At 38.6% G+C, this 25,051-nt stretch overlaps 3 protein-coding genes across 6 annotated transcripts in view; 1 reads left to right on the plus strand and 2 right to left on the minus strand.

The window, feature by feature from the left end:
• Nucleotides 1–523: 523 nt before the first annotated feature.
• LOC135473932 (uncharacterized) lies at nucleotides 524–3,733 on the minus strand. Its single transcript, XM_064753886.1, has 4 exons — nucleotides 3,595–3,733; nucleotides 2,820–2,860; nucleotides 2,315–2,444; nucleotides 524–1,538 (listed from the first exon to the last, which is right to left on the minus strand). The coding sequence occupies exons 1-4, from the start codon at nucleotides 3,682–3,684 to the stop codon at nucleotides 1,437–1,439; spliced, it is 363 nt and encodes a 120-aa protein (XP_064609956.1). The 5' UTR covers nucleotides 3,685–3,733; the 3' UTR covers nucleotides 524–1,436.
• A 2,623-nt stretch (nucleotides 3,734–6,356) lies between these two features.
• Nucleotides 6,357–23,075, minus strand: LOC135473329 (chromatin assembly factor 1 subunit A-B-like). The gene is made up of 15 exons (XM_064753178.1): nucleotides 22,923–23,075; nucleotides 22,214–22,279; nucleotides 19,002–20,281; nucleotides 17,800–17,937; nucleotides 16,897–17,027; nucleotides 16,316–16,418; nucleotides 15,482–15,559; nucleotides 14,462–14,593; nucleotides 14,057–14,115; nucleotides 13,263–13,434; nucleotides 12,285–12,362; nucleotides 11,375–11,488; nucleotides 9,868–10,035; nucleotides 8,638–8,794; nucleotides 6,357–7,477 (listed from the first exon to the last, which is right to left on the minus strand). The coding sequence occupies exons 1-15, from the start codon at nucleotides 22,957–22,959 to the stop codon at nucleotides 6,597–6,599; spliced, it is 3,594 nt and encodes a 1,197-aa protein (XP_064609248.1). The 5' UTR covers nucleotides 22,960–23,075; the 3' UTR covers nucleotides 6,357–6,596.
• A 258-nt stretch (nucleotides 23,076–23,333) lies between these two features.
• LOC135473115 (endophilin-A3-like) overlaps nucleotides 23,334–25,051 on the plus strand; it is a 44,811-nt gene continuing 43,093 nt past the window's right edge. For all 4 annotated transcript variants that reach the window (XM_064752942.1, XM_064752943.1, XM_064752941.1 and 1 more), the window contains exon 1: nucleotides 23,334–23,469. In XM_064752942.1, coding sequence (XP_064609012.1) covers nucleotides 23,425–23,469 — 45 coding nt within the window. In that variant the 5' untranslated portion in view covers nucleotides 23,334–23,424. The remainder of the gene's footprint in view (nucleotides 23,470–25,051) is intronic.

Below are 25,051 nucleotides of genomic sequence, written 5' to 3' on the forward strand. Positions count from 1 at the left end.
CTGTGATAATACATGTAATATCCTGAAGGGGTAAGGGGTATGGTCGCAGTCATGTCTATCTGTTCACAAAGAAATTCTAAATTTCTTGAACATTTTCGTCTCTGCTTGAATTAAAAGATTTTCAAGGTCAAATAAATGTTTGACATATATCCATAAGTACTTGTTGATGGGTTTTAGTGCAGTTTTAAATTTAATGTTCATTTATTTTTACTCTTGAGTGCGCCATAAAACACCAATCAAATAAATATATGTGGGATGGTCTGTCGGCAACCTGTGAATTGTTGTGGGTTTTCCATGGCCTCCCACCATATCCCATCAGAATTCATTTTATGCATTTGCACCCTTTCCTTTTAAGGTGATTATTTTGTTTTTAACAAGTTCAAATATTTATTTATTTGACTTACCACAAGTGATAGAAAAAAGCTGTGTTTCCATGGTTACCTCTGATGGTCCAAAACTTATAAACCATGCTTTAAAGCAGTAAGACTTTTTACTTGGGTCTGTTATATTTTACGTCTACAATACTCCAAAACTTACAAGAGAGGGTACTGATACTACACTAAATTGGTTATTTTTCAAGAAAACAATCCAGATTATCTTGGTCTATACCATTTAATTGTTATTTTTATACTTAAGGAAATAGATAGGCTCTTTAAATGTACAACTTCCTTTTTACATACTGTATTTCACCTTCATGTAGCATTTGGCCTGTAAAATGCACTTTAAGAGGCACAAAAGGCCTTGAAATGATACTTTTAATGACAACACTTCATTTTTTATGATAAGTAATCAAACTTCTTTAAAAAACCCTAATTGGCCTTATAAGGTGGATGAATCAATCAGAATGAAGTTAAACTTGTCAGGTGAAATACAGTATTTAAAGATGTGTTATTATGCCTTTGTAAATTTTTTGTTGTGGTGAGGTTTCTACCACTTACATGAACATGTATACAAACCTCGCCACTACAAGAGTCAGTGCAAGGTTTAACTTCCAAATCCTTATGGTCATATACATGTATATTGTCACCAAAGAACCTTGTTTTTGTATACAAATGTTTATTTACATTTCGATGTATATAAATTTACAATGAAGTATAAGTTGTATGACATTTGTTATATAAGGTGCACTGTATGGATTCTAAAAAATAATTTTTGATCCTTGACAAATTATATTAATATAAAATAAAATGTGAATATTTGTAACAATTTCTAATGTGTGTATCACATGTGTACATTGTTGTCTGCCCATTCATATCCCTCAAGTACAAACTTGTATACGACAGCATCTCAAGCTTACGAGGTAAAAATTGTAAAGCAAGATGATGGCATTATATTTGCGTTACAATACACACACAACCTTCCAAAAAGCAGTGAGTTAATGAGGTTGTGTGTTGTTAAAATTGATCTGTGTAAACATGATGGATTCTGATTGGCTGTCATATCCTCTGGAAGTAGAATGTTTTGCCTGCTGTGTTGAGTTCTGACTGAAACATTGTCCGTTCCTGCTGTAACTGCTGCCTTAAAGCTTCTTGTCTGACCTGAAACAAATTTAATAATCTTAGAACAACACCGGCCATAAGTGGGAAGGTCTGACAGCAACCTGCAGATGGTCATGGGATTCTCCTGGGATCTGCTGCTGTCGTGAAAGTGAAACATTCTTTAGTATTTATTTCAAATAAATGATATGAACAATAGCAAATCTGCAACAGCTTCAACATGCCACATTACTTCTTAGGATACGGTGTCATCTTACACTCAGGCTGTGGCTAAGTGAATAGCCCACATTAAAATATATGACAGACAGACAAACAAATGGATACAACAATTTATAAGAACTGCAGCTTTGCTGTAATCGAAGAAAGTACATGTATGTACATGAGCCTAGATCCTCTGGACTGTACACACTGTGACTTACATTAACTGGTCTTGAAACTTAAAAAATGGTAATGTTAAATGGAATAGGAAAGAAAATGCATGACATGATTTACATATGTTTTGCTGTTTTAAGCTGCATCTTTTTTAGCTGCAACAAGTAGGTCAACATGTATGTATGTGCGTCTGTCAGTCGGTTGGTCAAATTTTTGACATCCTGTCACTGAACATGTGGTCTGAGTCTGAATGCAAGATGAACTCTATGCGGTATGTTGCAGATGTGTGTATCTGATTTGCTAATTTGGCTGGGCTGCTCACTTTTCTAGGAACCCCCACCTTCCCGAATTCTGAAGGCTGGCCAAGGCCCTGTAGGATGAAGGATTCACCTTCAAACTGAGAAGTGAAAGTACTAGTACATGTACGATGTACTAGTAACACTTACTGCCAAAGCTGCTTTCCTCCCTAATCTGACTTCCTCTTTAATTGTCTTAAAGCTTTCCGTCAAGCGTTTTCTTCCGGCCACTTCTTCCAGCTTTTCATTCCAGTCTGCCTTTAGGGTAATTTCATGATCTCTGTCCCCCAAAAAGTAAGGAGAAAAACACATGGTAACATCACATAATGACAGTCCATGGCTGTAAGTCAGTGATTTATCAGGTACATGTACGTGATGAATGCTGCCGCCTTAGCACATAGAATCAAGAAAATCATGAGTCTCCTGAGCTCCACGGTTAGATAATGCAAATACTGTATAGCCTTAGTCTTATATGACTAACTTTTCATGTATTAAGGATATTTTAATCAAGTAGGGCCTAGTGCATGTAGATGTTTATATCATATTAAGGCATTTCCTGTATATAAATATACAAAAAAATGAACATATTAAAATGTATCAAAACTTCCATTTGATCCATCATGATCTAAATTGTATACCATTCAATGTACTGTACCTCTTTAGTCCACGTTCTCTGTCAGCGTGTAATTCCTCCGCCTAAGAACAAAACAGGTTAAATCATAATTAATTAGACCAACAATGTTTTAATACAGGAACAGATGACATGTACAGTAGGCTGTACACAGACGCAAATGAAACATACATGTACATATGAAATGTACATATGAAATGTATGTACACGGTAATTGTAAGGAAATCAGGTTTACTTGACTACCGGTACTGCACTATGGTACATGTTCAAGATTAAATTGTTGGCAATCAAAAATGTAAGCTACACGGGCCTGTATTGTGTATTACATGCCGTAAGGTAAGGAGTCTGCATTGAAACTAGTTTCATGCTTGTGTGAATTTCCTAGTTTTTACACATGGGGACTCCTACCTAGAACTGACAGCTTGAGACGACTGTGACCACGGACAGACAAATTATTTGGTGCCAAGCAGCCGTACAATGAAGTCAACAAGGGGAGTACGGAGGTGTTCAAGGTAAGCTTATGGAACAAGACAGGGCTGTGATAGTATACGTTATCACAGCTTTACAGAACTAGACAAGGCTGTGACACTATACGTAATCAAAGCCCCACAGAGCTAGGATCTTGCGAAGGATGAAAAACTGTGACAAATCGGTAAATTGATCAATGTCTTGAGGCACGTGGCGTTGGCTTTAGTCCAAATGTTTGCCTCACCAAATTCTGAATATCGGCCTACATATGATTATTACTTGTATCGATCCCGTACTTAATTTTCAGAAGTTGGTACAAACAACAACTCACCTCTACACGGTCTCTTTGTCCTCGCAATGCACGCTGCAGACTTTTGTTGGCGTTGTTAACCTCAAATCTGTAAGACGTTGCCAAACTCATGGTGTTATTTTGACTGTAAGGATCTGCACAAGTGTTACAAATCCGACATAAAAAGCTCCAAGCTGTCAAGCACAAGCTCGGCGTTACCAAGGAACCGACGCACAGCCATCAAAGAAAGTAGTGCATGCGGTGTGTGCCCTTTCTTCATCCATATGCATGCATGTAGTCTTTTTTAAAATTTTTATTATTCACTTATAAAGGTAATTTAAATGGTATATGTGCAATGAAAACGGAGCTGAATAGCCTAAAATGGAGAAAAAGAATATCAATGTTCATGCGCATCAGGTTGCCAATGTAAACAAAGGTTCAGGGGAGATAACTTTGAAATGTAAAGTTTTTGGCTGTGAATGAATGAATGACTGGAGGTTTATCGCTACATTGGCAATATTTCAGCCGTACAGTGACGATCGATGGATTGCAAATATGAGGCGTTTTAAGGTTCATGGTGGTTGTCATTAAGCTTTTCTGAACAGTTTTAATTTTAAGGTACCGATAATTTCCATTGGTGATTTATACGTTTGGGGTGAAGGAATTTTCCATTTACTGGTGCCACAGGCACCTGCCGTTGTTCAATGTATATTAGCTGTAACGTATGTCGTTGTTGTAAGGTGCCTGTTCTGGTACTGGCCTACATGTATGAGGGCAAACATGTTTATGGATGATTCAAGAAGTTCATATAAATCAAATAATTAAATGTATTTATTTCTTTAATAGTTGTTCGTAGCTTTACAAGCATTTTTTACTTGTACGATGGCGGGCATTTTTGTCACCGGAGGATTCTGGAGTTCACGCATAAACCATTGACCTGTGGCAAATCACTGGCTTAGATATGAACACCATATTGTAATGAAAGTTTTCTTCAAAGGAAGCTGAACTGCGCAGTCACATGAGGAGGTGAACATACAAATTCTATTCAAGGTTGGGAGTGAACCTATATCTCCTGTGTTCAAGCACTCCAAAGACAAGCACCGGATCTGCTCAACCTTCTCTCTCATTAAATAAATATAGGCCTGTGGCAAGTTAACATTGGGCAAACATGACTGCTGTTGTCTTCACTAGCCTTGAGGCAAAACACAGCGTGGACCAGTGAGGCTGAGTGTTCAAATCCAGCTCCTGCTAGTTTAAAAGTATGTAGAGTTCATTATGTGAAATACTGTACAGAGTGGCATAAAACCAAATCACATGCAATTTGAAGTACGATAGCCTTGAACAACATCGTCCGGTTTAGGCCTGATTGTGTGTGCTAGTCTGTAACTGTTATGTACTTAGTACTATCTACATGTATATATTCAGACTTGTTCAGTGGATGGCGTTATGAATGGCAACATGTTACTTCAGCTGAGTGTAGCACTATCAATAGCCAGACTTGGTGTCTTTATTGCACTTTTTCTATTTTCCATATCTCTCCAATTTCATCAGAATAGCATTATGACTCGTCAGATATTTCAAAAAGAAACCCCGCCAACATCTTGTTCCAGCTTGATTGGCCTACACGTACATGAACTCATTAGATTACTAGTCATTAAATTTCAACTCAGCGATTAAAATTGACTTGATCAGAACACTGAACCTTGACTTAAAAAAGATCTGGCCCTTGAGAAATTATTCCAGAATTTATATGTCCAGGAAACCTGTATCATAGTGTGTGAAAGAAACCAGTAAGCCAAGTTACTATAAGCTTGATATGAATATTCAATCCTAAGGATAAAAACTATGGTTTAAAAATACTTAAAAAATAGTTTAATGGAGGTTATCTCAGGCCCTGGGGCCACCTGAACAGGATGTCAGTGGGCTACATTTAATATGTTTATTTATTTGATTGATGTTTTACACTGCACGTAAGAGGATTTCGCTGAACAGACCAGCCAGCATTGTGGTGTAAGGAAACCATGCAGAGCCATTGGGAAATCCATGACCATCTGAAGACAGACCCTCCAGTTATGCTGGAGAGAAAGCCAACATAAACTGGACTTGAACGCACTGCGGCCACATTGGTGAGAGGCTTTCAGTCAATGGAATGCACAACATTCTAACCAAATGGCCACAGCCCTCATTTATTATTTTGTCATTTATGGCCATCGTTATATTTTGTCCAATGTGATTGAGGCAAACTGTTCACTGCCCATTTTCCAGACTTCCATAGGATGTTGTAGGAATTAAATTCCACACTGATACAGACCAAGCTCCTTTCGTGCATTGCCCTTTTCAAATGTAGTCATCAATGACAGCCTACAACTGAAAAGGGACAGTCCTGTCCTCCACCCTGTTACCTGTGGCAACTAGAGGGTATGTTCATGTCTACCCAAGATAAAGATAAACCGTCTTGCATGGGTCCCCAGGCTGTCTGTTAACCAACCAAACAAGACAGCTTCACATGTCACAGTGTTGAGTGTCAGAGGATATAAAGACAGGCAAAAGCAAGCTAACATTGATAGTAACACGTTCGCCAGGAAACCTCCAGGTACAAGTTGACTCAACCTGGGAAATCTTTCTGCAAAAACAATGTAGCTTTCTGCTATTAAGAAACTTTCTTACAAAGCTGAGCTATTGGAAGATGGACGTAAATGTCACCAATGCATAAGTCATGAGTAATTAAGAAATTCTATACAGAATCCTGCAAGAAGAAAATACCTGAAAAATCAAGACTTTCTTCAATTATTTATTGACCTGGTGATGAATGATATTATAGTACAAAAAATTTTTAAAACTACACTTATAAAGAGCTACATGTATAAGTAACTATTTTTTGGCCCCAATTATAAATTTGTCCTATCTAAAATGATAAATATGTCCTGAAGTTTGATAGAATACACATGGTATCTTTACTGTCGAGGATAAATCTACTATTACTTATTTAGGGTAAATTAAAGTTCATGTGAAAACATGTAGTAATAACCTATTAAAAAAGCATCTTAGTCCAGGCAGATAACTTCTGTAGCACTGTATTCAGATGATACTTTTGGCGTCTGGGATTTCAATGTTTCTGTTTTTGATGATGGAGAAAGGTTTTGACAGCTTGCGTTTACGGGTGCCTGGTCATTTCTCAGAGGTAGTTTGTCTTCATGAATAATGACAGTTGGCTCTAATGGATGACATGGTCCTGATCTTATTTGTCCAGTAGATTCTTTGGGCACTGGTTGAACTGATTCACTCTCCGTTATGCCTGCTATCTCTGGTAGTTTGGCTTTCATGATTTCGTCTTTAGCTTTCGTGAAAAACGTTATGGACAACTGGTCGCTGGGACGTTTTGGGGCATCTGCCTTCTCCTTCAGATCTGCGGGGGAGGCCAATTGTGCAGCAGGGGACGCCGTGGCAAACATCTTGCTGTTTGGAGTTTTCCTACCTGATGTGTTCATGTTGTCTGTTGTCTCCCGTCTGTTAGGAATGGTCAAGTACTGCCATTCACATGGCACAGGTAGATGACTGAGGTTATACTGCTTAAGAATGCTATCATGGACATACCAGCAGATCTTCTTACACAACGAACGCTTCTCTCGAACAGCAATAGCAGCGATCCGAATTTCCGTCTGCCGTTTGGAAATGTTGCATTCGTCTTTATCGTCATCAACTTTAATGGGCGTTCCGGACACTTCAGCGCAAGAAGTAGGAGGTGCATCCGAAGACCCCTGTGGCACTTCATCCACATCCATGTCATCTTCCTTCCCGTCCGATTTTGTTCCCTCTTCGCTGAATGACTGTGAGATTTTCCGTGCCCAGTACACCCTGAATTCCTCAACCAGTCTCTTAATCCCAAGAGGATTCCCATGAACCAAGCGAATCAGATCAGGCATGGCTGTCAACACACAAATTTGTGAGACACATTTACACATGTAAAATCTAACTGGACAAACAGCAACCCACCTATAATTTCATGGATTTTTTTCACCAATTATTAAATCGCCTTGGTGACTGGTTAGTGAAAAATGATGTCAATTTATCCCTGTAAGTGATTTGTTGTGTCTACGAATTCTTAAAATTATGTTATATCTATGTACTTATGATATAAAGTTACTTGTCAACGCATCAATAAATCAGAGCAAGTCTTACATGTATGTAAAGAAATGATTATTTTGGACAGTCTTCCATCAAGATACTTTAGTACCAGCAGATCCTTTTATACTTCAGTAAAAGATTTACCTCAACTTGTAATAATTTATACACGTACAACAAAAATTTGAACACTTAATTAATACAAGAAGAAGAGGTGAAAAAAAAAAATCAGTTCATGAAGATTTAAAATTTTTCTTATTAATCAAGGATTTACAAATAATTTTTCAGTGAAGTCTTTAAACCAATATGGAGCATGATATAAAAGGAAGAAAACTCGCACTTTCAAGCTGTTAAAGGATACATGAAATACTTTGGTAATATTTCTTAATGTGCAGATTATGATGTGTAATAACACATAAGTGCAAACAAATTTTTCAACTACAGCTTTGAGAGGTAAAGATGGCTTCAAAGTACAGTTTGGCCCCAGTTCGGTCAGTTTGGAAATTTAGTAGCTTGCAGCGGTGGTGTCAACGATGATCCTTGTTTAAAAAGAACTCTGAAATGGCCAAATGGGAGCTGGGGTGTGGGAACAGACATAGTGAGTGCTGGTGTAGGGGCGCGCAAAGCTGGCCTGAAGAAGCCATGCACTATCTGTGTACGTCATCTTGCCCACACTGTAGCAACACGGTTCGGGTCATTTTGGGGGTGTTCACCGAGTTCGAGTTATATCAATGATGAAATAATTTCAGAAATACTCTGACCATTGACAGAAAATATGCATTATATAGAGGGGTAATTAACAGGTATAAAAATACTCCCAAAATGAAATTTTTTAAACAAATATTCCGCCGCATAATTTTCTTCCTTTGACATAAAAACATAATCCTTGTTTTAGATTTCATTTTCACGTATCCTTTAACCCTCCAGTCTAAGCTACATGCAGTAATATGTTGGAATACATACCTTCCTCTGGGACAGGTCTCTTCATTTGTCCCTTGCTGGAGGGTGTGTCCCCCTGTTTGTCAAGCCCTTCCTGGTTAGCCCCTCCCTCCAGCTTGGCTTTTTCTGCCCTGGTATACGTGGTGGGGATGGGATGGCCAGGGTCATTCAATACCACAGCCTGTGAACACACAACCAGTCAATGCTGTTCTACCTCCACCTTTTTATTCTGTTTGACATAGACAATTTTATGATTTTTCTGTTTTTAAAGGTTTTCTGATCAAGTGAACACGACTAAGAGTAAAATTGCTGACAATGCAGATTTAGAGGATTTGTCAGTTGAACTTTTATACCCTACTCTGACACTGAAAAAAGTCATTCTGTCTGTGAAACAAAACTATGAATTGGAGCGGCCTAAAGGAGAAACAAAAGACAGAGATTGCCTGTACAACAAAAATATAAATTAGTGTGGCCTAAAGGAGAAACAAAAGACAGATCCCTTATATACTCATTCAGGCAATATTCTTAAGAAAAAATCACTGAATGGTGTTCACACAAACGAAAAAATTTGACACATTAATATTACACTGAAAATAAGATATTTTCCTTAAACCTTTGATTTACACTTTTCACTTCTTTTAAGAGAGACTTCGTTTACAGTTGTTAAAAGCCCAAGAGACAAACATTTGTGTGTAGCAGAAGATTCCCATTCTAAGCATGTGTATTTGAACCGAAGTATTTCTCTAGCCTTCATGATCACCACAGGTGCTAATTTCAGAGCCTTACTTAATGAGATCAAAGACAAAGTCAGTCAAGACAGAAAGTGGACTTCCTGGTTTGAAAATTAGACAGTATCTGATAGTAAGTAAAGGATGCCTTTTAAATGCGCAATGCGGGGGTCAGAATGTTTGGTCATTCACTCGTCTTTAAGATCTCAAAATAAAAATCTCAAAGTATCAAGCAAATTTTTATGATTTCAAGCACAGAAATGAATAGTAGAGGTATTTTTGTTGAGGTCATCACTCATCACGATATGGCTGAAACATTGATGATGCGACCTGAAACCATAATCATTTTTTCATTCACTCTTACAAGCTCAAAATATCAAACATTTTTGATCCCTGCAAACCTTGATTACAATAAATCACCTATAATTTCATTAGGTTTGTGCTGCTGTACAAATATAGACAGGTGATTATGTGGAGGAAAATCATGAAATCGTAGGTGATTTGCTCCATAAAACATCTGGCTTACCTTGAACTGAGCTAACATCTGTTGAGCCTCCTCTGGGTGTGGAGTGTCTTGTGAAGTCCAGAAGCAGCCAAATACGACAGCTTTCTGGGGCTGACATTGACGCTGCAGTTCTCTTTCCCAGGCTACTAACTTGGCTGTCTGCTGAGCCTTCAACATCTCTGGTGTCACCTGAATATTACACAAAATAAAACTATCTTTTCCCAGAAAATCAGGATTGAATGGGGTGCTTGGTTTGTTTGAAGTGTGACATGAATTTCAGCATTAGTTCAGCCATAAGACAATATGGTGCTTATTTTAAGAAAATGGTTCTCATGCAGACACAATACCACTGCTGTACAAGTTGTGTTCCATTCCAAAGAGTGAGTGAGTGAGTGCTTGGGGTTTAACGTCGTACTCAACAATTTTTCAATCATATGACGACGAAGGAATCCTAAGGGTGCATGTACGTGTAATATGCCTCCTTGTTGCAGGACGGATATCCACCGCTCTTTTATCTAGTGCTGCTTCACTGAGACGACTTACCGAAGGCAAGTAAGCTGCCAAGCCATTATACTGATACTGATACGGGTCAACCAGTTGTTGCACTATCCCCTTCATGCCGAACACCAAGCGAGGAAGTTACAACTTCCTCTTTTTTTAAAGTCTTAGGTGTGACTCGATCCAGGATTGATCCTGGATCTACCAGTCCCATTCCAAAGACAGGATGCTGCGCCATCATAGATCAAGGGTTATGAGAACCCTGACAGCTTGCCAGTAATGGTTTCAGTTCAAATGGCAGAGTAAGCTGACAGGACTTTTTTAATTTAATTATTCAAAACAAGTAAGTCCCCAAAGCCCGTTCAGCATTCCCACCAAGTTTCACAAAGATGGCGTGAAAACTGTTGGATTACCTCACCCAAACATAAAACCTCACACAATCCAACAAAACTGAATAGTAGTGAGTCTCTAATTTATAATCAAAACGAGTAAATGTCCAAACCAGGTTCATCACTCCCACCAAGTTTCACAAAGTTGATGTGAAAAGATGAGACTAGCAGACCCAAACACAAAATCTCACTTAATTGGCCCAAACAAAAAAGCTTACTCCGACAACGCCCACCCCCCCTCCCCTCCCAAACACACACGCTCACAATACGTTGCCTTACTTTGTAACACTGAGCTAAAAATGAAAGGTAACGCTTCTGATTCTAGCATTTGTCAGTCTTCTTTTTGTATTTAAATATTTATTTATTTGAATGTTGTTTTATGCATATAAATAAATACAACAAATATGAATTTATGTCAATATTTATGCATTTATTCATTTGATATTTTATCTGGTGTTTTGGAATGCACTATATTTTTCGCTTGTAGGAAGGAGGCTCAGGTTTATGGGTGAAGGAAACTGGAGTGTTTCCTCATTGGCCAGGTGTAAGGCCAGCCCGGTGAGAGCAAGATTACAGTTTATGACCCCCTGGTCAGTCATCAGTCAGCTGCGAGCAATGCTGTGTAACTATGTGCAGCTTACCTCCTCATCCTCTACACAGCCCTCATCCTCTGACAGGTAGCCATGAGGAACCAGCCAGCCATCCTCCTCTTCCTCTCCATCCTCCTCCTTGTTCTCCTCTTTCTCTTCTTCTCCCTGAATGGCACAGCATTCAGTCAAAGTTACACAGAGGACAACCAATACGACACAGCAGACAACCAATACGACACAGCAGACAACCAATACGACACAGCAAACAACCAATATGACACAGCAAACAACCAATATGACACAGCAGACAACCAAAGTTACACAGCAGACAACCAAAGTTACAGAGCAAAACAACCAAAGTTACACAGCAGAGAACCAAAGTTACACAGCAAACAACCAAAGTTACACAGCAAACAACCAACAGCAAATAACCAAAGTTACACAGCAAACAACCAATGTGACACAAAAGCCAACCAAAGTGACACAGAAGGCAACCAAAGTGTCACAGCAGCCAGCAAAGTGACACTGCAGACAAAGTTACACAGCTGTTCCAGATATAAAACAATGAATTTACTATAAAAATTAACATTTTTTCATAGGAAATAGTTAAGGCTCAAAGCTGTAGGTGATAAAGATTCTGAATATATGCCTTTCCTCATTTATTCCTTCTATGTTTTGAGCAAAATTTTGCAGTCGCTGTGAGTTCAAGTCCAGCTCATGCTGGCTTCCTCTCCGGCCGTAAGTGGGAAGGTCTGCAAGCAACATGTGCATGGTTGTGGGTTTCCCCGGGGCTCTGCCCAGTTTCCACCTACCATAATGCTTGCCGCCATCGTATAAGTGAAATATTCTTGAGTACGGTGTAAAACACCAATCAAATAAATATATAAAATAAATTATGCTTTGGTCTCATGAAAATGGAAGGTCTAAATTAGTGTGTGGTCTAAAATGATTATACCCATACCTCTGAGGCAGAGAGACTCTCCCCTGGTTCTTCTTCCTCCCACTCATCATCACTGTCCACTTCATAGTCCAGTAGCCCCTAACAAAGAAACATATATAAATTCAGTAACAAAACAACAGTAGCATCAAGAAAAGTATAAAAAACAATATAATAACGAAATAATTAGCTCCCGCATCCCTGACAAAATAAAATCTTTACCCACCTTCATAGTTAGGTAAGCTTAACCAAAACCATGTTGAACTGAACCCAAAGTCTGTTATTTATTTATGTGACCCCGGTGTTTTACCCCGTAATCAGGAATCCAAAAGTCGGTTGTTACATTTGATTAGCTTCAAAGCATTACTGTTTGTAAATCACTCCTGTTCAGACAAAAACAAACTGGATCAGTCCATGAATTTCATGAAATTTACACGCACAGCGAAAATGCGTTGTTTTTACATGTTTCACTTCAAGGATGGGAGGTAACCTAATAACAATTGGTTGACATTGCTTTCCATTTGCATTTGAAAGACACACTTTCATTGGATGAATTCATAGGTCATTTCTGAACTGTCTAAACAGCTCAAGCATGTACTGACAAGGCTTCAAAATCGGAGTCTGCAAATCACATACTAAATGCACCAACATCTCACTAGATATGTCTGGAGCCTAATAAATCAGGCCATTGTCCATTACCAGAATCCAAATGGATTCCCATACATTCACTTTGTGGAAATTAACCAGAATCTGGTCCCACAGTGCAGATACTCCAGGGGTACATCTAAAACTTGTCATTATTCACATCAAAACACTCCAACGCTCACTTGCCCACAGAGGGTAGAAGTTATGACTCAGATATTCTATAATTTTTGGTCATTTTGAAAACTGTTTTGTTGCTTATTGTATGAGAATCCAAGCAGATTCCTGCAGTTTTGGTTTACAGTAGTTATGACAAGAATTGTGTTCCAAATGAAGAATAAAGCCCACAAAACCACTCACAGAGTCTGTTTTCCATGGATTCCTAGGGGAGATAACTTTGCTCTTCTTTCTCCATGTGCCGTAGTATGGTGGTCTGTAGTTGGTGTGGAACTGAAGTAGCTTGACATGATAGGTAACCTTCTTCATTAGCTCAGAGTCATGCTCTTGCTGGACCACATCTTCCTCCTCACACCTACACAGTCAATAACACAATCTCTCACAGGAATTTCAGGAACAGCAACGTAAGTGTAATGTATGCAAGGGCAACGCATGTATTTTATTTTTTTACAATGTAATACGGTGTTTCACAAGTTTAGCATTTTGCAGGTCACACATTTTGTTTGATTGTGACTCACTAATTCACCTTATAGTATGACTTTAGAGTATTTTGTGAAATCTAATTAATTTCTTACCAGAAAAACTTAAGTGTTAGCATCCGAAAGCATCTTATTAAGGTCTTCATGTGCCTCAAAAAGTGAGTTCTAAAACACCAAACTTCAGGTGAAATGCAGTACATACTAACATCTCTGCTCAGCTAACCTCTCTAGTCAAGAGCAGCCAAGATGACAGCCCACTAAGTCCACAGTGAGCAGCGCTATGTTTTACATAATTACCAGTGGATTTGAAACATTAAATTGGTCATCTTTTCAATCTGAGTAAGAGCTATACTACTTTCAGGAAACTTATGAATGTATCATTTTCTGCTAAAGAAAGGTGTGGCAGAATACATGTAAATAAGTGAGTGTGAATACATCGTAAATCCAACTGACTTTGAACTCAACATTTATTTAGGAGTCTGTTACATAGATTCTTACCCATCGTTATCCCTGCTCCAAGACTTAGGCTGCCTTTCCCCTGTTCTTATCTCCTGCACGTACAGTTAGTGCCGTCCTAAAAAGACATTTATATGTACTATATTTACTTCATGAAGTTCATATTATTAGCTAATAAGTGAGCATACACTCTTTTGTACTTGAGAACTTTCACTTACATGTATATACATGTCCCAGGTTCAAGACATACCACCTGATTAAAAGATGTGGCCAAATAAGAAAAACTGGATTTGAACCTTGAACCTGCGGCCCCATTAATCAAGGTCTCAAAGATTAGGGAATATTCCTGCAGAAGGCAGAAATAAGTTCCCAAGTGAAGATTTGCACTGACTCAAACACAATATAATTTTAATTAGATTGAGATCTAAATGTCTTTAAATGTCTTACCTGAGAAGCCAGGTGTTTGTCAAGATTAAGTTTAGACTCCTCAGAGATCTGACAAAAGGTTTGTGGAGCCAGTTTCATGTCCTTCTTCAGTTCAAATGGCATGAACCTACCAACACTCTGTTCATCATCTACCTATATGAGCATAAGAATGAAGGGTTAGATGTTTAAATTGAAAAATATGAAGCTGGTCCAGGAATTTGGAACCATTCAAAATTTTTCGAGAACATATACATGTATCCATAAGTTTTACGGTCGTCTTCAGTTTTGGGTAAACCCAGAGGATTAGTCATATTTCACCTGAACCCATAAACTTAGTCATATTTGTGACTGAACTCACAAGCTTAGTCATATTCTAAGTGAACCCATAAGCTTGGTCATATTACGGGTGAACCCTTAAACTTAGTCATATTCCAGTGTCAACCCATACAATGTAAGCCTACTCATATTTCTGGATGATCTCATTAAGCTGAGTCATATACCTGGTGTACCCATAAGCTTAGTCATTTTCCGGGGGAACGTGCCAGCTTTGCCAGATTTCGGGTGAACCCGTAAGCTTGGATAGATTCTGGGTGAGCCCATATGCTGAGTAATATTCTGTGTTAACCCATAACATAACTAGGAAAGGAGTTATCTTTTGAATTTACATGTATGCTTACTTAAGTCATACTTAACAATTTTCCAGTCATATGGCAAAACAATGAGTCCTTAAGTGTGTGTACATATACTGTGTCTTTTTGTGGCGGGACGAGTCAATGCCACTAAACTACTGCATCAGTCACCGGGTCACATTATCCTGAAAAACATGTCCTGTTTCCTTGTTTTAACAACTCAGTGCTCAGTGCCAAGCCAGGCAGCAACAAGTACTACTTTATAGTCTTTGGTATGACCCAGCTTTGATCCCAGGCTGCTGAATTGCAAGGCGAACTTCCAACCATTAGACTATCAAATCAGTTGATCTTATGAATAAGTTAAGAGAGCCATGTTAGAAAAAAATTGGACTGCAGAGCTCAGAGCCTTTACCTTTCGAACCGGAGGAGTAGGTTTGGGTTTGGTGAAGAACCTCTGGAAGTTCTCCTGCATCTTTTTCTTCTGTGTAAGCTGAAAAGTAAACACATCTATCAATATTTGCCTTAACCAGCCAAGTAGCTGCACACACACTATGAAGTAGCCAGATCTGCACTACACATTTCACCCAAGTGATATTATAGGTTGTCCCTACATTATCTGTGATTATCGACTGCCATTGGCTGACCTGACGAGAATTTGGGATCGTAAAACATTACATTAATCTGCACAGGGTTTAAAGTTATATATACCCCGTGTGGGCGTTGTCCACAGCTCTGACAAGTTTATGTCAACATGTTACCCCCTCTAATCAGAGAATGGCAATCAAGAATGATGGATGATTTAGGGATAATTTTAGGAGTGGAAAAAAACAGGGATACCCAGGGTAAACCGACAGACCTTTCGGCAAGTTACTGAAGAATATTCCCACCTTTGGCATTACAGACTTGCATGCAAAATACTAGTGGTGGAAGACAAGTGGCCTCGAACTTACGTACATGTATTACTGCATAAACAGCCTTAAGGGATTGGCTGACCACTTGTCACCAAGACCCCACAAACAGGAAAATTGTACAAATTCTCAAATGAAAACTGCATACCACTGAAGACATCCATCTGTCATCATTTCTTCCAAAATCAGTTGTTCATTTGAATTAATGAATGAAATGGTTTACCACCACACTGGCAGTTTTTCTGCCATACTGCAGGCAACTTTTTTACTAATGGACTAATGTTCGATCTACATTACATCTCCTGACGACGCACAATCTCTTGCTGAACAGCACCTACCTTTTCTTCCACCTCTCTTTGCTTCTCCTCCTCTTTCTGCCGTTTTTCCTCTTCAATAAGCCTCTTCTCTTCATCCTTCCTTTTCTTCTCCTCTTGTTTAGCACTGAAATTGTTTCAACAACTTCTGGTACAAGTCTAGGATGTGCTAATTCATTTATTTGATTAGCATTTTTACTCCGTCTTCAAGAATATTTCACTTCTACAACAGCAGCCAGCATTATGGCAGGAGAAAATCCGGCAGAGCCCAGGGGAAACCCACGACCATCTGAACGTCAATGGCAGACCTTCCCCCGTACGGCCAGAGAAGAAGCCAGCATGAGCTGGACTTGAACTCCTGGGTCATTACGCTGCGCTGGCGTACTAACCCATGGGGCCACAGAGGCCCCGAATTCTAGGATGTAGGTCACATTTTTACGCTACTGTACGATATAGACAGTAACAGATGGCTGAATCTCTTTAAAAAAGCCTATCTCATTTAATTTAAAAAGGCCCCAACCCAGGCTAAGCAGTGTAAATGGCTTTTGTCAAGTGTACATTTACCCTTGACCATTAAGTATGCGTTGGATTATAGCTCGTCTTACTCTAGGAGTTCCTGCTTCTTCTTTCTCTCTTCTTCCTTTTGTTGCTGCTTCTCCAGTTTTTCTTTCTCGAGCTGTTCTCTCCTCAACTGTTTCTCTTGCTCCTTTAGGGCACGTTCTTTTTCTTTCTTGTCCTAGGCAATAAACGTTGCAACATGTTGAGCGACTGAAGTCCTGATTTTTAAAACACTCCTCACATGAAAACTTCCAACATTTTTTTTCTTCCTTTCACAATTATTGGTGTATGTGCACTCATAAAACACCCATAAGAAAACTGGCATGTTATATCATATACAAAAGATGAGCTAACGTTAAAAGCTCGGTGTTAGAACCTCCACAAAATAAAAATGTTCAAAGAAAGATCTCTGTACCAAGTAACTTTCAGCCATCACTTGAGTGAGCCATCACCTGAGTGAGCCATCACCTGAGTGAGCCATCACCTAAGTGAGACATCACCTGAGTGAGCCATCACCTGAGTGAGCCATCACCTAAGTCAGCCATCACCTAAGTGAGACATCACCTGAGTGAGACATCACCTGAGTGAGCCATCACCTAAGTCAGCCATCACCTAAGTGAGACATCACCTGAGTGAGCCATCACCTAAGTCAGCCATCACCAGAGTGAGACATCACCTAAGCCAGCCATCACCTAAGTGATCCATCACCTGAGTGAGCCATCACCTGAGTGAGACATCACCTAAGTGAGCCATCACCTAAGTGAGCCATCACCTGAGTGAGCCATCACCTGAGTGAGCCATCACCTGAGTGAGCCATCACCTAAGTCAGCCATCACCTAAGTCAGCCATCACCTGTGAATATTGTCTTAGAACAAAGAGAAAGAGTTGAACCTGACTCCTGTTATGGCTAGCTGCATAAATTATCATCAAATATCTAGATCAAAGCCTACCTTTTCTTCTTTCCTGAGACGTTCCTTTTCAGCCTTGGCCTCTTCCTTAAGCCTCTTTTTCTCTCGCAATTCCCTTTCCTTTTCTTCCTTTCGTTTCTGTCTTTGTGCTTCTCTCTCAGCTTTCTTTGCTGAGCTCACCTAGATATTGACATATATTCATACTTGTTTCATGCTATTTTAAAGCCTGTCCATAAGGTGAACATTATCAAAAATATTTGTTAGTGTTTAATAAAATTTCTAGAGCTTTTCTTACCTGTCCAGGGCCAAATGCAGCGTTTGTTTTTTTAACAGTGAAGTTAGATTTATCAGGCAATATTCCAGTGGTATGGACTTGATGAAGTTTTGAACTTGTGACAAGGAAAAGTTGGATTTCACTGTGTTTTGTGGAGCTCCACATCTCAACCTTGTTAAAAAAACCTGTTACATGTTTATTGTTGCAGAACCATTTCACCTTCTTTAGGCAAGACCTGCAGTAATTCCACTGACTAACTTCAATAAGAATATCAGCTATCAGTTATTCACGATCACTTGAGCTGTAACTGTGAAACTAACATCACCAGTACCAATATTAGGGTAAACAGGGGACACTACTTTCATTCATCAATGAGGTTCAAGATACAGCACCGTATGCTTCCCTTTGAGCCACATTGAAGATGTACATAATACGGCAAATTGCTCTCTGGCATTTATGATAGGCTGACGAGCAAACATTCTACGGTTCTTAAGCTGTTTTCTCAGGCATGAAGGAAAATGGTTTTCAAGAACTTTCACCGAACTGATATTCTATGTATTCCAGCACCTTCCATAACTTTTCTGTTTAAATACAAACCTTCATGCAGAGATTAATGGAAGCCATTGTAGTAGGTTATTTACAATCTCGTTTTGAACATAATGCAATGTGATATTTTTATTGAAATTCTCATGTAATTACAAGGGCTTCTGCCAAAATAAAACTCTTCATTCAAGGATCAGTGAGAACTCTAATTTAAAATAAATTTCTAATATGCTTTTTATAAGTATACAACTGTCAGACAAATGTACACATGTAGGTTTTCTTACAGTTTCCCAAAAGGCTGAAATCTCCTAAATCAAAAAAGCATAAATGTGCATTTCTCAACAAACATATATCAACCTCTTCCTTGGATCACCAAAAATTGTAACCATCGCTATGTTCAGTCACCTGCAACTCTCGAAAATCATACCTTGGATCTGGGTTTGGATGTTCGCGGTGTACTACCCGCAGATGTGGCTCTCTTGAAGCTGTCATCTGCAGTTACAGGGGAGACAACTGATGATGACAGCTCTAGCACACTGTCATCCATGCTGCTGTCCGCTGTTTCGGAGGCTTCGCCTGAACCACTTTCTTTTGTCTCTGGAGTCGTTATGTGTCCAGAATCAGAACTGCATTCCACTGGGTCAGCATTTTTTTCAACAAGCTCTCCATCTACACTCTTGGGATTATCAGTTGAATTTAAAGAATCACCAGAAGATTTGATAGAATTATCTGGGGATGAAGAATGTTTATCAGATGTGTCTTCAGATTTATCCAAGGTTTTTAATTCATTTTCAGGGACTTTTGAGATCTTATTAGTGACCTTCTCAGTTTCATCAGAGGATTTAGTTTTTGTACAAATGGCCTTAGAGTTCAACTTAATACTTGGTTTCTCTATCGTACACTTATCATCGACACAAACACTGACAGGATTTTCATTTGAAGTCCTCTCACTTGAGGTCAAGGTTGAATTAGAATTGTCATGAATTTCATTAACAACATTTGAAGGTTGAACACACTGCTTTGGTGTTTCTTCACTGGTCTTCGATGTTTTCTCATTCTCTGGAATTTTAATTTTCTCAACGGGCTTAACATTTACAGAATTGACAAGAAGTGTACGAATATTCTTCGCACTTGGGGACTTATCCACAATACTCTTTTCAGCTTTCCTTTTATTTGGTGACAGACACTTTTTCCCCTTAAGTTCAAACGTCTCAGAAGCCACAGTTTCAATGACTTTGCTAACATTATCAATCAAACTTGTGTTTTCTGTTACACTATCAAGCACAATAACCTCGGACTCATTTTCCTTGTTACTGTCCACTTCCATTGGTTCATCAGAACTATGAACATCCCCAGTTGTCTTTCCTTGATTTGCGCTGTCTGATACACTCTCGGTAAGATCAATCACATCATTAGTAGATGTGATATCATCCTCTTTTCGAACACAGCTAACGAAGCGTTCTAGAGTATTCCTGCTAATTGGACGAGATGAAGAACAAACGCAGTGTAAGTCGGCTTCTGAACTTGAACTGACTTCATTGTCATTTTCTGGCTGCGATGACTTCCCAGATACTACTGGTTTCAGCGACTTTGGTTGTTTGGCAAGAGGCGTGTCCGGGTCGGAAAGTTTCCTTTTCTTGCAGTCCTTGGACACAGTTTGAACAACAGTCAATGTTTTCTGCGTTAGTGGTTTGAAAGCCAGTCTCCCTATAGTTTAAACAAAAAGTGGTGTATCAATCAAAAAGGGTAACTAAAATATTATCTTAATGTTTAATTTCATGACCATATTACAACATTTCATGACGGACAACATTTTAATTTTAATTCCAATTCTAATGTACATAGATGTTTGCTAAGTTAAACAACGTGATTATGACTGACCGACTATCACTCTGTCACAGCTAAAAATCCTGCAATTCAGTTGGGCCCGCTTGCACAAAGTGATTGTAGACCCTACAGTTGAGTTTACAGTTGACTGTAAAAATAATTTACGCTGCTTGCACAAAGGAATTGTAAGGCAATTGAAATTTCTTGAATTACAATCGTGATCATAGATCAAATTTGACTTGTACATAAAGAGTGACCTGGATAAATGAACAAAGTACCAGTCAATAACTTTTCCTGCCTTGATTTTCAAAAGACTTTTACCTCATAATGATTCAGCAGCTGGCAACAACATGTAAAAATATAATTGTAACATCTCTTTAGGACAATTACATTGCACACATTTGCAAAATGAGTTGAAAAGTACTAATTAACAGTCTGTCGAAGGTTAACCTTAATTTTGGGGTAATTGTAAATATTTACAACAGGGTCGGCCCGATAATTTTTGGTAATTTTTGATGGTAACTTATAACTATCGTAGCTTATAATCCCTTTGTGCAAAAGGATGTCAACTGATATCTTAGTGATTTACAATCACCTTAGGCATACCACTCCTTTGTATACATGTAAGTGGCCGCTGCTTCTCAAATTTCGCAAAATTTGTTTGTAAAATTGTATTACAGTGGGCTCCTTTTTGTGTGCATTGGACGGCCCTCTCTAGATAATCTAGTAAAAGCATTGCTCAAGCTTGAAAATGATTTTTAAGTTGGTGCAGGACATAACAAGCAAATGTTCCAGCTTCCCCAGCTAATCCCAGTTGCAATGTTATATACATGTATGGCAGTTTTGTCCTACGCCAAATAGTATTTTAACAGTGGTACACTGACTGTCAGTTGAGGAATAATCATGACTGTAGGTTTAGCAGCAACAATGTTGTCTCAATACTGGGGAACAGGCTGAGTCCTGAGTAACCACGCCACTAACCTCTAGCTGGTCAAATCCACATGGTAACATGTCCCCCTCCAATCAGAACACAAAATTTTGTGATCACAATTCGTGGAAGTGTTGTTTCAAAGGGTAAAACCTCAAGACAATGTTGTACTGTTGTATTTTTAAGATGGAGGCATGAATTTAAAATGGGTGAATAAAATTTTGGGAACATGCCCATGAGCAGACTTTTGTAGTTTTTCTTTTCTAACAATGATAATCTTAGTTTTGTGCATTATTTTGGCAGAGCAATTTCTAATTCTTTTGGAAGTGGGTTATTTATAGTGTGCTAATTTTGCACTATCTTATATTAATTCAACCACGAATTTTAGAGTCCAGGAGTTTGACTGTTGGTGACGATTCAACTGTTCACGTGATATGGTCAAACAAAGAGGTAATTGGCCGTTGTGTTGAAATTGCTGGCGGCAGTATACCCTGAAGGGATTTTACTAATGAAACGATACTTTGTTGGATTATCATTACAAAATTTTGTGTCCCAAATGGAAGGCAAGATGTTATGACGTGGATTTGACCAGTTAAAGATAAATAGAGTGGTCATTTGGGCCGTTACCTGTTCCCCATCATTGAAATAACATTGATGGTCTCTGAAGCCATGAATAAGGCATATCCAAACATTCCTCAACCAACAGTCAGTGTACTTGGACTATACTTTTTGGTGCTGGAAAATTGTCGAAGTGTTGTTGTTTATTTCAAGCTGATCAACTGTGGCTTGAGAAACCAATCAGTTCACGCTGATCAAGCAGAAAAGTCTGACTCTCTGAAAATGGCCAAAGCAATGCAAACCGCTGGGCAAAGCTAGCTACTCACCCTGCTTCATTCTTTTGGACTGTGGACTTATCATGTCAACTTCAGGATTTGAAACATTTGGATCAGCTGAAAGTTAAAAGCAAACTTCATAGCTTAAGATGACATTTTGAATTATCTTACACACTGTTTATTAATGTCCAAATTTCTTCAAACAAATTGTCATACTAATCTGATAATTGTATTACAACCCCACCACCCCACACTCCACCCCCACCCACAAGGCAGATTCCCTGATAAAGACCAGGCATCACTTTCTTCATATCATCAGTATCAAGAAATATTATTTCGGTAACTGGCATCAAGAGTTTTATGCTTATGGTATTGCTTCAAGTGTTTGTTTAAAACATTTGCAGCAGGTACCTCCCTCTCCCATCCCAGTCACATACGATTTCCATCCCAAACATCAGCCACATGTACATTTCCTGAGATGGATTTACTGTCAACACACCAGGCATGTTATTTTCACACGTGCCGAATCAGATGACTGATATTTTCGTGTAGGACACGTTTGTCTACAGCAACAGAAAATATTATATTATTGTTGAATAATAAAGCTCAAGTCTGATATTTAAAGCAGAAATGGCCGATGGTAGCGACACAAAAATACTATGATAGCCATTGCTGGGTCCGTTACTTTCACCACGCACTGCCAGTAAGACGGCAATCGCCACGATCTTTTCAAAGTTTAAAGGTACAAAGTGTTTCTTACTTGCATGTGAAGTAGTTTTCACAGTTTCAGCAGACATTGGATCAGATTTCTGTGAAGCCAACACGGCTCCGATCGACGAAAAAGAAGCCAAAATACGGATACTCAGTTAATTTCAGAAATTTTCCCTCCTTCGGAAATATACAAATAGTTGCATTACTCTTTGTAGTTGGCGCGAAAGGTTGCGAGATCGCGCAAAACATGAAGGGAAGGAAACTGTTTGATTGGCAGATATTCCACTGTGTAATTCCATATTTATTTTGTCAATGTTAGTTTTATTTGAATATTTACTTTTTAAATTAACAAAATGCGCGACGCATTCTATAGTTTTTTATTGTCTATTTAACAGCGAATACCATCTTCAGCCCGTATAGCTGTGACGTCAGATGGGGATATCCTGCGAGTAAAGTGTCAGTGGGTGTGTGACACTGTAGAGTCACCAAGCGTGTGAAACAAAACTGTCACATTATTTTTCGCTGTGGACGCTGACTTACACTCAACTAAAATGTCGTTCGCAGGACTGAAGAAACAGTTTAATAAAGCAAATCAGGCAAGTATGATATATGGTTTGACAAAGTCGGTATGTAAATCCAACGTTGTTTCGCGAAACGTTTGATATTTTGACTTTTGTCCTGTCTTGTCTTATGAAGTTCTGGCAGTGGTTCGTGGTTCATAGTTGTATTGGCGGGATATTGTTGACTGACAGTTTGATTAAAGAGCACAGTGGAATGTAGGTGATACATTAATCGCTGTCGAATTATTGTTGTCGTATTCCAGTAAGATGTGAACAGGTGTTTTTAACCCCATCATTTGCCTGTCATACCAGAGATGGCTTGTGGTGGTAAAATGTGGATGTTTGATGTAACCACAGGATATCATAGACCTTCCCAGTAGTCAATCCAACCACTTAAATTTAAGATGTTGATGAAATAGGTTTACGTATATAAGTAGCAAGTAATTTTACTTCAAATATTTTTCATTCACGCTTACATTTAGTTTATGTAGATAAGCTTGAACATTCACCATTAGTAATAGTTTTGAACAGCAGGCCTATATCACAATGAAACACAGCAGACCTCCAAAGCACTGAGATACACCTTTCACAGAATTTAATACCAAGAAGTCTCATAGTATACCTCAAAACTGGGAGCAGTAAGTAAGGTTTTTGGCTTCTGTTTTGGTTAAATATTAGGGTTTGATAGATCCATGAATTGGAGAATCTGCTTTCTGTAATGGACATGTATGAAGCGGGGAAATGATGAACAGGCAGCAACCCCAAATTTTCAACAACCAGTTGTGGGGATGGGCATTGTTCAAGGATCGAGGGGGAGGGGATAAAGGATGTCAGAGATTGAAAATTGCACTACATTTTATTTAGACATATGTCCATGGTCTTGTCAAGCTAAATATCTGAAGGTTCAGATAGGACACTAAATATATCTATATGGTTTACATATATGATATTATTAGCAACATTCATGAAATCATGGGTCATTGCTAAATTGAGGGGCTATTTTATATATGTCTAGAGACATTTAGCATAATTTGGGTTATTTAAAGGATCAAAGGAACAGTGATGAACTATATACAGCCAGACTGTAAAAGTTCTTCAGGGGTGCATATTTTCTTAATAAACATCATTGTTTACTTGATCATTGAACTCAAAATAATTGTGTCTGTAAATAAACTTCCCTTCCCCAGCCATCTACGGTAGTTATAACATGGACCAGAGCTAATGTTTACTATCTTTTGTCTGTATCATTGTTGCTTGAAAAACATCTGGTTCATGTTCATGGGTCAGAACTTATCAAATTAGCTCTGATCATATCTTGTTTTCAAAAACAAGATCAGTGTATCTGAGCGGCAGTGATAATTATACGTATCTTCCTGTTGTCTATACATTAGGAAGTCCAGTGTGGAGAAATGTGGCAGCGTTCTCAGTTACATGAAGTGCTTTTGGCTCTCCTTTTTTTTTTCCCAGATTACATGCACATTTGTGGTTTTCATGAGTTGATATTCTTGTAATTCTAATTGAATTAAAAATTTACATGTACAGGTAATTGCAGGAGGTTAGCTAGAAATGTGAAGGAGGGTGTCCAAAGACCTCTTTTTGAGGCCATTATATTATAGCT

The sequence above is a fragment of the Liolophura sinensis genome, chromosome 8 (assembly GCF_032854445.1).
Source record: "Liolophura sinensis isolate JHLJ2023 chromosome 8, CUHK_Ljap_v2, whole genome shotgun sequence".
In the NCBI taxonomy this organism is placed as follows: domain Eukaryota; kingdom Metazoa; phylum Mollusca; class Polyplacophora; order Chitonida; family Chitonidae; genus Liolophura; species Liolophura sinensis.